Source organism: Corvus cornix, chromosome Z (assembly GCF_000738735.6).
Source record: "Corvus cornix cornix isolate S_Up_H32 chromosome Z, ASM73873v5, whole genome shotgun sequence".
In the NCBI taxonomy this organism is placed as follows: Eukaryota; Metazoa; Chordata; class Aves; order Passeriformes; family Corvidae; genus Corvus; species Corvus cornix.
The window spans coordinates 53258919-53274380 of record NC_046357.1 but is presented as its reverse complement, the minus strand read 5'-3'; the positions used below and the strand labels follow the sequence as shown (position 1 = coordinate 53274380).

Below are 15462 nucleotides of genomic sequence, written 5' to 3'. Positions count from 1 at the left end.
AGGCCCAAGATGGTGTTCCAGGCAGTGGTGTGAGCCACAGGGTGCATCTCCAGCCGTCCAGTGGTTCTCTACACCACTGTCGGCACAGAGCCCCTGCCCAGGTGGGTTTGCAAGAGGGTGGTATTATTAACCTGCCAAACCTCCCCATATTTATATTTTCACCATCATACACCGCACTGTGGCATTTGAGCAAAACCTTATAAAATGAAGGCCTTGTTGCCTTTGTAAAATTATGGCTCAGGCCTGTTACTTTGGCTAGAGAAGGGCTGTGAGAAAAGTCCGTGAGAAGAAAAACAATTCGTTTTTACCCATGAGAGTGTAGTATCAACAGAAGCAAGAAAGTTGAACAGTAGAAGGAGAAAAACAACAACATATCCCCACCTGTTATTTTTCTGAATGCTTGAATGCTTATGCTACAGGTAGCCAGTGGCAGTCTATTGAAGTTAATAATAGCCAATGCGTCTATTGTAGCAGTTTAGCAGCTGATGAATGTGTAACATGAATGATAACATACAAAAGGTGTATAAAAGAGGCTGCTTTGTTTAATAAATGGCTTTTGGCCCTTGAAAGAGGCACTCTGTGTCGTGACCACCCCAACAGCAACACCGTACCACAGGGGCTTTACCTGCTTGATCACAGAGCCTGTTTCACGGTTATGGATAACATGAGACATAGTGTCCATCGTTAAATCCACCCCATGATTAAGTCAATCACGAGCCCATCTGTATTGTGTCTCTTCCTTGATGACCTGAGGAATCATGGGCCCACCAGCCAGAAACAATTCACCCTTATCCTGTCAATCCAGATCCACCTGAGACACTTTAATCTTGGCAGCCCAATCCACCTGTCCACTGTTGTGATGTTCTTCAGTAGCCCGACTCCTGGGTGTGTGTGCATCTACACAATGTAATTTTACAGCCAACTTCTCCACCTGCGTAGCAATGTCGTGCCACAATTCAGCAGACTGGTCCAGCCACCCTCACAGCATTTGCTACCACTCATCAGACAGTGTAGAGATAGACCACTGGCCATTTCTCTCATTCAGCAATATCTAAAGACAGCTGGATGGCTTTCAGCTCTGCAACCTGACTCGCTCTACCATGTCTCTCCATAACTTCCGTGACTTGCTGTCTCGGTTTTGGAGACAAAACATCAGGATGAAACACTCTGGAATGACTGTCTCCTCCAAAGGGAAAAAGGGCCTCCCCTTTTCCTCCATCAATAAGACAATTGGGTCACAGCAAGTGAAAGTGGAAAAAAACCCAAACAGTTTATTAACACCAAACAAAACAGGGTAGATCAGGGAAAAAACCCCAAACCCTCAAAATACAACAAATTCGCGGACAGGGAACCACCCTGCAGGCCCCCAGGACCGGCGAGGAGGGAAGGGAGGCAGTGAAGCAAGGGGAAGGAAAAGGAAAAAAGGACAAGAGAAACCAACAGAACCTTTTCCCAGCTAGCCGGAACACAAATTAAACCCAAAGAGCAGCACAGCGCTCCTGGTGCACTCCCTCCCCAGCCCTGCCCAGACACCCGAGCCGTTGGGCCCTGTTAAACCCGGCCCTGGGTCCATCTTAAAGAAACAGTGTCAGTGTCCTTGGGCATTGAGCAGATGGTTAAGGAATAAAGCGGCTTCATAACATCATCCCAGGACACTTGCCATGTAGAACTTCATACAGCAGCTTTTTATTTTCCATGTAGCCCTACAGCACGGCAGGAACCATCAGTAAAAAGAGTGTATCACTTTTCATTTTCTGGTACCTGATTATATGGAGGATCTACCTCAGCTTATATGACCTTTTCCTTCTATGATGATGATGATAGTCCAAAATTTTCACCTTCAGGCCAGTTCAGTTCAGTTCAGACTTCCAAGATCCCTGGGTGATTGAGGTTTCCTGTTTGAGCTTGCTATGTGAACCATCAGTAGGAACCATCAGTAAAAAGAGTGTATCACTTTTCATTTTCTGGTACCTGATTATATGGAGGATCTACCTCAGCTTATATCACCTTTTCCTTCTATGATGATGATGATAGTCCAAAATTTTCACCTTCAGGCCAGTTCAGTTCAGTTCAGACTTCCAAGATCCCTGGGTGATTGAGGTTTCCTGTTTGAGCTTGCTATGTGATTGGTGCAATCCACTTACTCTATATGGCATCAGCGGCATGATATGTGTAAGGGAATTTCCCCTAGAACATCCCACCCAGCACTGGCAGTCAGGGCGTCAGGAAGAGCTGTTCTTTGGTGCCCATCACTTCTGAAGCAGCTTGAACTCATTCATAAGCTGCCAGGATCTCTTTTTCAGTTGCAATGTAGTGGGCCTCAGATCTTTTGTATCCCCGACTCTAGAACCCCAGGGTTCATCCTCTAATCTCCTCAGGTACTCTTCCAGAGACTCCAGGAAGGACCATTCTCCCTGGCTGCAGTGTAGAGCACATTTTTCACATCTTTGCTGTCCTGATTGGCCCCAGGGCTACTGCATGAACAATCTCCTGTTTGATTTGTTTAACAGCTTGTCGCTTAAAATCATTCTTTTTCTGGGTTACATGACATTACAATGTTTGTTCTGGAATAGGCATTCACAAAACCACACAGCACCTAGGAAAGCTTATATTTCCTTCTTGGTGGTTGGTGAGGACATAGCTGGTACTTTATTGACCACACTGGAATCTGATGACTCCATCTTGCCATTTTACTCCTAAAAACTGAATTTCCTGGGCAGGTCCCTTGAATTTGCTATGGTTTATGGCAAAATTATTCAGAAGGATTTGTATTATCTTCTCTCCTTCCTCAAAAACTTCCTCTGCTCTGCTGCCCCACACAATGACATTCTCAATGCATTGCAAGTGTTTTGGAACCTCACCCTTTTCCAGTACAGTCTGGATCAGTCCAAGGCAAAGAGTGGGGGCTGTTTCCAGCCCTGGGGCAGCTGGTTCCAGGTGTAATGGATGCCTTTCCAATACAAAAAAACCCCTGTGGCCTGCACTCTGCTGCTGAAGATATGGAGAAAAACAAAATATTGATGGTGGCACCACTTTGCTGCCTTGGGCTCCAGTTCATACTGAAGTTCCAGCATGTCTGGCACAGAAGTGCTCAGTGGTGGTGTGACTTCATTCAGGCCATGGTAGTCCACTGTCAGTCTCCACTCTCCAGTGGACTTACACACTGGCCATATATGTTAAGGAGTGAGCCAGTCTTGCTGGCCACTCCCTGGCTCTCCAGTTCAGGAATCACTCATGGATGGGGGTCACAGAGTCCTGGTTGGTGTGATATTGCCAACACTGCATTGTTGTGGTAGCCATCAGTACCTGTTCTTCTTCAACCCTCAGCCATCCCACAGCAGAAGGTCCTCTGAGAGACCAGGCAAGGTGTTCAGCTGTCTGATTTCCTCTGTCTCTACAGCTCTCCCAAAAGCTCAGTTTTTGGGTCCTTGAAATACCCCCTCCTCAGGTAATCTATGCCCAGGATGAACAGGGCCCCTGTGCCAGTCATAATGGGGTGTTTTTGCCGTTCATTCACAGTCAGGGTTACTTCAGCTTCCAGTACAGTCAGCTGTTGGGATCCCCCGTCACCCCAGAAATAGAGACGGATTCTGCCCCTACATATCTTGATGACATCAGGGTACATTGTGTGCTGGTGTCAACTAATTCTTGGTACTCCTGTGGGACTGACATGCCAGGCCATTGGATCCACACAGTCCAGTAGATGCTATTGTCCCTTTCCTCCACCTCACTGGAGGAAGGGCCCCTCTAATTCTGGTCATAGTATTCATTGCTCACTTCCTGTAAACATGAAGTGGAGAACTTCGAGAGGATTGGAAATCACATCAAACCTTCTATTCTTTCTGAGGACTTGCCCACTGGAAACTGGAGTGGCATTTGTCCTTGAATTTCCTGAGGTGGTTGTTCTTCCTCTCAACTCACATACTTGTGCTGCTAGGGCAGAGGTGGGGTTTCCATCCCACTTCCTCATGTCCTCTCTGTGGTCACACAGCAAAAACCACAGGTTACCTTGTGGTTTGTACCCTCTCTCTTGAGCAGGGGGCTGCTTGCTCCCAATAGCAGAGACTCTCATCCATACTGGAGGCGCATGGGACATTAATCTGCTGAAGACTTTTGAGTCTGTCCACAGTCTTGGACAGTCTTTCCACAGCCAAGGTACAGGTCAGCAGGGAGGAAAAAAGATGATAATCATATTGCTGGAGCCAGGGAGTCACCTGAAGCACTGTTTGATTTCCTCCTTTCGTGGACGTCAATGCCAATGAGTTGGTGTACGATGATGATGAGCTCCATACAAACTTCTGCCACATGGATTGTGTACACTGGACCTCATCTGGATCTACAGGGGACTGCTCGTTATTTGAATCCCTATAGATTACCTCCAGCACAGCTAATTCTCTCAGGTACTGGATACCTTTCTCCACGGTGTCCCACCTCCCTGGGTGCACTACTAGATCATCCTTGAGAGAATACCTTTCCCTCACACTTGACAGGAGTCACCTCCAGAGAGTTTCTGTCCTCTTCCCAAACCCCTTGTCAATGCCCACATCCTGGGACAGGTATCCCAGCTGCTTGGCTTCACTGCCACCTAGTTTTATATCGTGGGCTGTGATATCCCAATATCAGACCAGCCAAATCAGCAGGGGCTCAACCAGCGCCACCAACTGGTGGCGTAATCTCTTTGTACATCTCACAGCTCAGCCAGGGATAGGGATCAGGGACTATCTCTGGTCCTGCCTCTTCCTCCTGTTGTGAGGGTTCTGCTTCCTCTTCATCCCTTACTAAGCCAACTGATTTGGCTTTGGATTTCTTCTTCTGTATAGGAGCAACTGCTACCAGCATGGGTAGTTCCTCTGGTTCACCTGCAGTTTGAGTGGCCCCAGCGCCTATTTTTCTGCTTTCCTCCTCTTCCCCCTGAGGGTGCTGTCTAGTACCAAGCAGTGTCTAATAAATAGTTGCCAGGGTCCAGGCACCCTGTAGAACTTCCCTCCTTTCTGGAACTGCCACACCATTTTTCTTTCAAATATTCTGCCACTTTAAAGAATCCTGTAGTTATTCAGCGCTGAACGGAAACCATTCCAACAAGACACAGTGCTGGACAACTCCCTCTGCCACAATCTCTCAACTGGAAGAAATCACTTCTCCCCAGAAGAGGGTCCTTTCCTCAGAAGGTGCAATGACAGGAGGTGGTATAGAAAAACTTCTGGGTGTTGGCCATGCCCACTCCCAGCTACTGCAAAAATTAACCCTGTCGTACCCAGAACGAGAATATTTTTTGGTTTGGTTTGGTTACTCCACAAATAAAAAAAATCCTTTCAACTGCATGTTGTACCACAGCAGTACCAGGTTTAAGACATGAAGGGTTGATATGGTTTTACCTTGTTTGCCTACAATGACTGCAAGACAACAATGAACAACGCTCTGTGGATCTGCTGGAAGGCTACATTGTGGGCCGCCCAAGTGGAAAGAGCAAAAAAACTTGCTTTGCATGATAGACTACAAAGAAAAGAAGCAAGCAGGCTGTTGTTTCAAATATTTTCCTTTTATAAATTTAAGCACAAATTTTGTGCATCATTGTGAAGAAAAGGCCGATAAATAAAAGACAAATAATATGAGTTGATAGCAAGCGTCCATTCCAAAGAAAAACTTTCAGGTCCCCTCTAGGCTTCTGTCTAGTGACGCTGGGGGAGAGAGGTCCCTACAAAGCAGAACAAGGACTATGCTTACCTCTCAAAATGTATCCTTCCCCAGAAACCTCTGTAGGCCAGAGCATCTTCAAAGGGAGAGAAGACATCTGTTTTCTTTTCTCCTGCAGGGGAGCATATGTACACCTTTTTTTCTGCAATATCTTCATGAAAATTGTGTAAATTTTTGCTAGTTATATTTCCAAATTTTTCTGTTACCCACTGGAAGCCTTCAATGCCGCAGCCACTCTCTGCCTCTGCTGTCTCTTGAACAGTCAGTCCTGGATCCTCTTCTCCACTGAGCTCCAGCTGCAAGAGGATCAATACTCTAATTAATTAGATCCACTATCCCTCTTCCCTTATCTGAACAGTCTTGTGTCTACCACAGCATCGTCTTAGGAAATATGCGTCATGGGTTTGAGTCCACTCATACTAAACAGAAAGTAAAACTCTGGTTTCCTGTTCTGGTTTGGTCAAATTTAGAGATATATCCTCTGAGAGAAGGCACAACCACCCCTGCCCCCCCACCAGGTTCAGGGAAAAAAAATTTTCCTCGAAGGAAAGTGAAAGAGATAAAAACTATTCATTTAACAAACACATGGGAAAAGGATGATAATGTTAAATAATAAAATCTCTCGCTGTGGAAAAAAAACCTGGGAAAGCATTGGAGTCCTCCCTTTGGTCTCCTCGGAGCTGGGGCTTGGCCCAGGGCCAGGCCCTCTGTGCTCGGTGGAAAGTCCTCCTGATGTGTTCTGATATTGAAGCAATCCATGGAAAAAGGGAAAAATCCAAAATTCCAGGGAAGGAAAAAAGTTCAACTCTCAGTCTCTCTCCAGAGAAGAAGAAAAAGAAACCGAAAGAAAAAAAAACTGGCTGAAAACTGGCTGGGAAAAAGAAGTCGCTATCTCTGTATGACCTTGAACAAGCTGCAAACTGCTTTGATGAAGTTTTGCTCAGTTTTTTCCTTCCCCCTCTAAAGCTCAGTTTAAAGGCATATAAAGGCACAAGAACCAATTTCTGGGCATAGGGCAGCGATATGGGATACACATCATAAAGTCACCCCAAGACACCTGTCTAGGGCAAGTGCCATGCCACCACACTTAAACTAAGGAGCTGCAGCAGGGTACGACGCATCAGGTCATCGGAACTGTGGTTGTCACCATCACAGCTCTGCATGTCTGTACCTGCCACTTTGTTAAGTGAGAAGCTTTGATGTCACCTGCTCATCCTCCTGACCCCTCACAGTGTTTTAGCTGTGGGTCTGGGTGGTAGGATGCTTTCCGTTCTACCCTGAACATAAACCATGCAATTTTTTTTAAAGCCTTATCCTTGTTCCATCAGTCAAAAGAAACTCGATTTTTGAAAACCCGATACACATCCCCACCCTCCAGCAAATCAACTGCACCACTCAGCTTGGTGTCATCTGCAAGTATGCCAAGAGTACACTCAATCCCACTGTGTCATTGATGATGATATTGAATAGAATTGGTGCCTGGACAGACTCCTCAACCACACCACTTACTACTGTTCTCTGTTTTGACATTGAGCTGTTTGTTGGCTGCAACACTTTGGGTGCAGCCATCCAGCCAATTCCTTAACCATCAAACAGCTCATCCATCAAAATTCCTCCATTTTAGTGTCACAGGCCTTACAAAAATACTTGTCCACCTGATCTGTGTCCTCTGGCTTAAGTAGCCTGGTTATGGGTTAAGACTGAAAAAGTATTTCTTCATATAATAGCAGAGTCTATTATATGGCATCTACACATATTTGATGCCTGTAGTTCTTTCATGGCTGAACGTCTGCCTTTAGTAACAGGCTGAATAGGGCTGAAATTAGGAGAAAAGCTGTCAACTGCATTTCATCACTGAATGTTTGGACTAAGAAATTAGTTTTAAAACACATTATTTGTAAATAACATCAAAATTTACACATTTCTTATCATTGAGATGGGAGAATTTGAGATACATGGCCTTGCCTTGTTGCATGGATGTGTGATGTAAAGGGAATGTCTACTTTCCAGTATCAGCCCTGGAAACACACTCTGTGTGAAGGAACTGAAGTTTCAGAATAGGAACTGACTTCAAAAAGCTTAGGACTTCTCAGTTAGCTGCAGTGATGTATGTCACATGTCGTCAACTGTGTATTCAGACTAAAAAGAGGGTTTAACATTCAGGCTGAAATGGAGAAGGCCCAAGAAACTCCCTCCTTCCCTTGCACCATTATGCATTTTCCTATTATACACTGATCATTTAAATTAGCACTCACAAAAATGATTAACTAATGCACTTGTTTGAGACAAGGCAGCTGGGCAGATGCTCTGTAAAGCTCTTCACAGAAACTGCATCTCGTGCCTCCTCTGTTACAGCCATGATAGTCTCAATTATTGTCAGCCATGCACAGTGTTGGCAGCTCTGGGACAGCATACTTCAAGTGCTCAGCTCTCTGTATCCTCAATAATACATGAGGCCAATTTCCTACTACTGACTGGCAGGTGCAAAATCCCTGCATCATGCAGGCAGTGTGCACCTGTGACTCTCTTTTCACTCTCCCTTTGCTTTATCAGAACTTTGCTTTATCACAACTTAAAAAAGGTAAACATAAACCCTGGCTTTAAACTTCCTGGCATTTGACAACTTTGACACCAAGTGCTGGAAAGTGTCAGCTAATTAAAAAATTAATTTCTTTTTCAAATGCCACTCTTTGTTATGAAAATGTCTGCTCAAAGTGCAGCCTACACATTATCCTGTAGAGAAGGAACCCAAACTGCAACAATCATAGTGCTGTACTTAATTATGAGTCAGAGGATTTTACAAAGAACAGTAAATTGCATAGTGAAAACCCAATTTCCATAATGGAGAATACATTAAAACAATCCTCTTCAACCCCAAGCAAACCATGCTTGCTGCAATTGCTAATTTTAGACACAAACTTCATAAACTACAGGTTTTCTGCTTTGGCATGCTTTTATGTTAATTGTTTTCCCCCCAGATCAAATGCCTACTATGATTTGATGCAAGTCACACAGAGGTCCAAATCCTTCAACTGGAGCAGAGCAAAACTGCAAGCTCAGACATTTCAGAAGCCACTAACCAACAGCAAGATGCATGCATATTGCAGGAAAGTTATACAACTTTCAGAAATTTCTTTTCCTTTAGATTTTCATTTCCTTGACTCTTCTTTTCTGCACTATCACGGAGAACTTCTTCAAAATATGTCACCACCAGGGAGTGAGGAGTCAAAAAAGTCTGAATGTGTAGTACTATGAGGAGATTTGTCTAGATGGGAGTCACTGCAGGTTGAAGAGACACAAAGCCAATGAAAGACAGGTATGTACGGCTGCTTAATGCAGCAGTGAGAAACCAAACATTGAGCTTCAGAGGTAGGAGGTATGTGAGGGAAACCTGAAGTGCTGACACAAAATCAGTAGTTGAAGCTTTGTGACCATAATCTCAAGGAGTTACATCTATAAAAATGTGAATTAGTCAAAGGATGTGGATGAGGAAAAGAAACCCATCAAAAGAACAAATAGGGAGAAGAAGCAGGAGAGGATAACAACATAAACAAATTCCATTTAAGCTTTAATTGCTAGTATCAGTGGTGAGCAGGAAATGAAGAGTTTGGTCACCTAGAGACTGCAGGCTGAAGTGGAAAATAGCGAAGAGGGACCATTTACACTGACAGGTGTAGGCGCAACTCCATGGCATGCTATCAGCAATGTCTGAGCTGAGAAGAGATGGGAAATGGGGTGACAGTTGGAAATGGGTGAATGTAACTGTGGTTTTGAGCTGTGGTCTCCATAAGCATGTCAGGGGAAGTATGTATCTGTATGGTGAAGAAAAACCATTAACAGGCTGCTTCCAGCATTATAATCCATTGTAATTCTTCCCCAACTCTTTTCCAATCCTGTCTTCCCAAAACTGTACTCTGCCTCAGCAAATTGCAGTGACTGAACTTTCTTCTAAATAAGAAAGATACTTACTTCTAGAAACATAGTGCAGAAAGATTTGTCTTTTGCACAAATCCCAGTCCTTAAAAAAATATCCTGCAAGAATTGAAGATATATTTGGTAGTTATCCAATTTCTCAGTAAATATTTTATTTAAGTGATCCAGGCCCTTCCCCATTTCCTCTTTCCTTTTCTCAACATATGTGTTCAGGAACACTGAGCCTGAAGAATACAAACACAGTATAGGAAAGGACTTGCTTTAGTCTCCGGCCTATTTCTTCTGATCAAGCCATTATCTCATGCCTGTGAGCAACAGACTCCTCCTGAAATAAGTACACTTGCTTGTTGAGGTTGTTACATGTCCCAGGGCTAGCAATCCTATGGGGAAGGAAAATATTTTTCATTTTTGTTACCATATTTGCTCAAGAGGCAGAAAAACAACTCCTTTTATGAATGTAACTCAAGGATAGACATGTGCCCAGCAGTCTGGTTCTGAGATCTAAGTTTTTGCAAGTGAGAGAATTGGTCAGTGCACCACACTGCGAATTAACAAGGTCAGTCCTGTAACGTGGCAAAAACACCACTGGAAAAGAGATTTTTTGTTGAGCTGGGTGCTCAACAAAAATCCAATACTTTTCCCTGTTACCATTCAGTGAGAAAGTGGTAGAGGCTTGGAGCAGACTCTGGGAGTTGTGGTGCAGATGCAAGTGGGTCAGTGTCAACTGAAGAGTTTCTGCCACAAAGCACTCTATCTGTGTTAAACCACAGTTTGGGATCCCTGGCTGCTGAGCAAAGCTTTTCACTGGGTTTTGTGTAGCATACATGCATGTGTAATCTAGCAGTGATGGAAGAAATAAGTTTTCCTTTATCTCCTTCACACTCCTGGATTATCTTCGAATGAAATACCTTAGCATCATGCAGTGCATTTGCTGGCAGCTCTTGCTCTTGTTGGTAAAGCCTATGCTCTCAGGGACCAAATTAGCTAATAAGACTGTATGCAGCCTGCTTAATTATTTTCTCATTATTCCACTGTTGGTTTAATTTCAATAGAAAAAAAACTTGGGGGCTATTGCACTTGGATTTAAAATACTAACTTACAATACAGCAGCTCTTCCAGTTAAAAGCTCATTGCTATTATGAAAAATACTTATGTGTTCCCACAAAGAGGAACAACTGTAAAAACAGGGTAGGCAAGCTCTGTACTCTGAGTTATCAGCAGGAATGCAGTAAGAGCCTCTCAGGTTAATCAGCCTTGGTGGATTTTGAGTACTCTGACATCCAATCTAAATATGGACCCCAATTAAACTAATGATTTTCTGTGAACCCACATACAGTTGCAAAATTTTATTTTCTGAGAATAGAAACAATTTCATGATTGTGAGATGCCATATTCGTTTTTGATTGCTTATGAACAGACCAGTTGTTTTCGGAATAAAGCCTGCCAAATCTAACAGGTTAGAAATGGACTTCAGAATCAGTCTGGAAAAGGAAGATATGTTGGAATATTTATGGCATAAGGTAGGACTGGCTCTTTACAGAGGCCACTGAGCAGAGTAGACAAACTACAAGTAGTGAAAATGGGACAATTTTAAATTGTCTTCTTGTGGCAGGAGAATCATATTTAATCAATACGCATTCTTAGCCTTGCCTCTGTGTGACTGAGGCATTTAAAAGGAGTTCACCATTTTTCAACAAACAGATGTTTTTCTCCCCTTGCCCCCTCCCCCTGCATGTTATGGAACTAAAAATACTGAAATCCTGCACACAGAAATATGATGTTTTCACTCGCCCATCAGAGCACTCATGGAAAAACAACAGTGCAGAATTTCAAAGACAGAGGCTTCATAATATCTAATAGAGTGATGCTTAGAAGTGTGTTTAATGCAGAAAACGTGCATAACCAGCTCAGCTATTACCACCGAAGTAGACATTTGAAATTGTGTACAAAAAAAAAGACAAGAAATCACACACAGGCTGGTGGGCAGCGTTAAGAAGGTACAAGGCTTGCAGTGTATTAAAGAAATGTGCAAAACTGACAACAGGCAAGAAACATTCACATCTTGTTGAGTCACAAACTTGTCTCTTTTAAAACAAAATAGGCTGACCAGTGATTCTGATTTCATCAATAGTATGTTGCTCTTCAGGCAGGATACAGCCAAAAGTTTATGCAAGCTGCAAAATTAAACTCTTTTAAAGTCATGATGTGACAAGAGCTTATTTAGGTCCACAGATCTCTGCAGAGCAGTCATTTGATTTGCATTCTTTTAAGTATACAAACAGAAGAATCAAAATAACTGTCACATAAGAACTGGCTATCATCTTATCTGCAAAATAAAGAAATCCAGGATGATCCTTCATGAGCAATGCAGCTAACACATATTTCTTTGGACAAATACATATTCACATGTGCTTGCAAAGTATTTCTAAATAGACTTTTCAAAAAGTATTTTTAGAGTAGTGCAATATAACTTCATCTGCAATTGCAACCAGTGAGAGGTAATCCAGAGAGGACCTCAGCGCCCCTTGAGGATACAGTCCTGTGGCTCTCCCCTGGACAAAAAAATCCCCTTTAATGCCACTGGGAACTATAACGAGGAGCTGTGCACAGGTAGTCCCTCAGGAATGAGTCTCTGCTCACTGTGTGGGGAGCTGAGTGTGGAAGTCTGCATGCAGCTACCAGAATATATCCCCAAGTACTCGTTATGCAGTGGCCACTAAGACATTTGAAATGTAAATGTTTCTCATCTATGTTCCATGTAATTTATAAGATAATGCAGTTTCCATGCAGTAGGGAAAGATTGTATCGGAAGAACTGACATTATTAACTAAGGAAAAAACCCTGGGTATATCAGTTTCACCACAACTGCATTTTTTTCCTCTACACTGTATTTCACATTGATAACAGGTCATGTTATACCATAAAGCATATTAATATGATCTTGTGATTCGAATGGAAAACCTTTTCTGCAAGATATCCATATTAAAATAGTTATGTGCACAAAAAGTGTTCATAGCATGACACCCAAAGCAGTATGGAGTTAGTTCGACCCATTACAGCTAAACTATGTAATACAAATGAAGACTACTGGTACATGTAGAAAAATATGATAGGCAATCAGTTACAAACCTGGCAGTATTTCAAAACAGAGATTTTTAGGTCTTACAATGGAATGATAAAGACAGCAGGAACTGCTTTTGGGAGCTCCAGAAAGAGATTTGCACTTGGTGTTTCTCATCATCTTATAAGCAGCCCTACCACATAGAAAAATGTTGCACCAGGAGTTAACATCAGGGTCTGAAATTTAAAAAAATTTGCTAAAACTTAAGTGCAGTAGGCTCCACTAAATTGTATTTCTCTTTCAATATACAAAACATAGAAAATTGTAATGATGACTTACTGGATAAAAATATTAATGCTCACAAATAAAATCTGAGAAATTTCTGAGTCAGATTTAAAGTTACACATTTTGTAGGTTTAGTTGGCATGATTTGACTATCTCACTTATCTTTGACCACCAAGTAGCAGTATATATTCCCCTTTTTAGATTGACTTGTTTAATGCATTACATTGTTTCTAACAAGGCTTTCAAATGGCAAAACCCCTGCTTGAAACAAATGTCTTTACAATGAGAAATAGATCTTCCATGAGAAACACCTTTTAATACCATTTACAAAATCTCCCCACGAGATAGAAAAGCAAGATAAATAAAAAGCTTAGAGAAAGGAAACACTTCTTAGGCTTGCACTTTTATCTTCCCCTGGCAGATGCTGGTCTCCTCAACACATGAAGTTGGCTAGGCAGGATTGTTTTTCTTTCTCTTGCTCGGGCTGTGAGTAGGATCTTGTTTCAGTTCATGGTATTGCATCTGTTTAAATACAAAGTTCAGAAAGAAAGTTGTCAGGTGGCACTTCCTAGAAAAAAATAAAGATATAGGGTTTTTTCTGCCAGGGGATAAAAAGTAAAAAAAAAAGAAAACTTTCCCTCTAAAAATGACAGGATTTGCAGATGTGATTCACCAACAACAGAATGACAGATCTAGAATAAGAAGGAAAACCAACACCAGGAATATCCTGCCAGGACATAACACTGCATGCTGATGTAAACTTAGAAAAGACTACTTTTTTTTCGTTTTCTCCATGAGGTCTAACAGACAATAAACATTATCATCTTGACCATGTTGGATACCATTCTTTGTAATGTTTCTTAAAAACTTGGTTATTTCCAAATGCCTACCACAGAGGGTATCAGATACACAGAGGGTATTTGCACCCATATCTCCTATTTATACCAGCTCTGAACTGAAACTAGAAATATGGGAAGTCTATAATGTTTGTGATACCAGATGTGATTTATGTGCTTGATGTTATCTTAAATCTTGCATGCTCTCTGGGGATTGTGTACTGCATCACAAAAGCATGTAATTCACAACCAGCTTTTTTTTTTTTTAAAGGCATTTATGAGCACAGTTGAACTGTGGCCACAGCAAAAGCTTTCACCCCAGGAAAGGAAAGGCTCTCAGAGTGCTGTCACATGACACTCGGCCATGCTGCCTGCCTCTTCCATTATTTGACCTTCCTGTTCGTTTTCTGCATGTCCTGAGAACCTCAGCTCCAGTGTTTCCTACACAGTGCCCTATCCCAGACAGATTTACATGGTGCTGGAGGCTGTTCAATACAAGCTCTAGCATCTGCTACCATCTCACAAATGCTTGTCCTTCTACTGATTGCTCCTATGGATCCTCAGGGGCACAACCAATGTAGGAACTTTTTTCTCACTGGAAAAAGACCAAGCAGTCTCCTTATGGTTCACGGACTATCCCCAGCTTCAGCTCACAATTTCTTTCTGCCAAAGAATACAATATTAAATCAAAATAACCACTTTAAAAATCTGTTAGGAAAAAAAAACCAGAAAAAATATATACACACCACTTGCACATCTGAGGGGACTCTGGATAGAAAGTCAAGTAGTTCGTTGTTATCAATTGCATATGGATTTCGAATCTTCTTTGTAAATTTATTGATGCCTGCAAAAGTGAAAGTTCAAATGTTACTATCATAAGATATAAGATATCAAAAAATACATACTTTTGGCAAAGTTTTAAAACAGATTTTAGGATCCATTTTGAAGCCTGACAGTAGCACCGAATGAATGCATGAATGAATGTATGAATTGTGACCTTGGGCTCTAAAGGTTGGACTCTGCTGCTGTGGTTCCCTGTTTCAAAATGCAAAAGTTCTAGGGACATTTTCAAATTCCTTTAATATATTATTTTTTTGAAAGTAATAGAAACTGTGATTATTATAAGGGAGTTGGGAAAGGTAGAGGCATAAAAAGTATTTAATTTCTGTAACAGAGAGGATAAGTAGAAATGGGCTTAATTGCAGGACAGAAGATTCAGAAGATTCAAGAAAAATATTTTTCATGCTAAGGACAATGAAACATGTGGGAAGCAGTGATGTCTGCATCATATGAAGGTTTTAGACGAGTTTGCACAAACCTTTGTCTGGGAATGACAGCTAGAGATGAGCTGATGGCAGTGCAGAGAAGAGAGGATATGTCTCCCTTAGACATCATGGTCTTATAATGCTTACTGACAATTAGTGTTCAGAAACACCAAGAAAAATTATCCACAAAATAATCAGAAACCAGCCTTTAAAATTAGACTTATTTTCTTACTATTACATACCCAGTCACGTTTATACACTTTGAGAACCTGGTTTGTGGGCTCTGGGAACACATGTCTAAAATATGGCAGGAACAGTGCAAACTGCATTGACTCGCATGTGAGCAGGAGACACCCAGGACACTATTAAAAATATGCCTTTCTGTGTA

At 42.1% G+C, this 15462-nt stretch overlaps 2 protein-coding genes across 4 annotated transcripts in view; both read right to left on the bottom strand.

Annotated features, from left to right (window-relative positions):
- Positions 1-1472: 1472 nt before the first annotated feature.
- On the bottom strand, positions 1473-11386 carry LOC109143689. The gene is made up of 4 exons (XM_019282016.3): positions 9664-11386; positions 5901-5990; positions 5725-5806; positions 1473-4336 (listed from the first exon to the last, which is right to left on the bottom strand). Exons 1-4 carry the CDS (start codon positions 9805-9807, stop codon positions 4005-4007), a joined length of 648 nt encoding a protein of 215 aa, XP_019137561.1. The 5' UTR covers positions 9808-11386; the 3' UTR covers positions 1473-4004.
- Positions 11387-11489: 103 nt separating this feature from the next.
- Positions 11490-15462, bottom strand: part of MCTP1 (multiple C2 and transmembrane domain containing 1) — a 239916-nt gene continuing 235943 nt past the window's right edge. For 2 of the 3 annotated variants that reach the window (XM_039567119.1, XM_010393047.4), the window contains exons 20-21: positions 14556-14653; positions 11490-13495 (exon numbers count right to left, since the gene is read on the bottom strand). In XM_039567119.1, the coding sequence (XP_039423053.1) occupies positions 13424-13495; positions 14556-14653 (170 nt within the window). In that variant the 3' untranslated portion in view covers positions 11490-13423. Of the gene's footprint in view, positions 13496-14555; positions 14654-15462 lie in introns of those variants that run through there. The other variant, XM_039567120.1, reaches the window with a different exon arrangement.

Bases quoted from the DNA above. Each gene is read 5' to 3' on its own strand.
- LOC109143689 (XM_019282016.3), bottom strand. From the start codon at position 9,807: ATGGGGAAGGGCCTGGATCACTTAAATAAAATATTTACTGAGAAATTG. The intron at 5,991-9,663 runs GTAAGTATCTTT...ATCCTCTTGCAG, and splicing joins TCTGCACTATGTTTCTAGAA to CTGGAGCTCAGTGGAGAAGA. The intron at 5,807-5,900 runs GTAACAGAAAAA...GCTCCCCTGCAG, and splicing joins GCATTGAAGGCTTCCAGTGG to GAGAAAAGAAAACAGATGTC.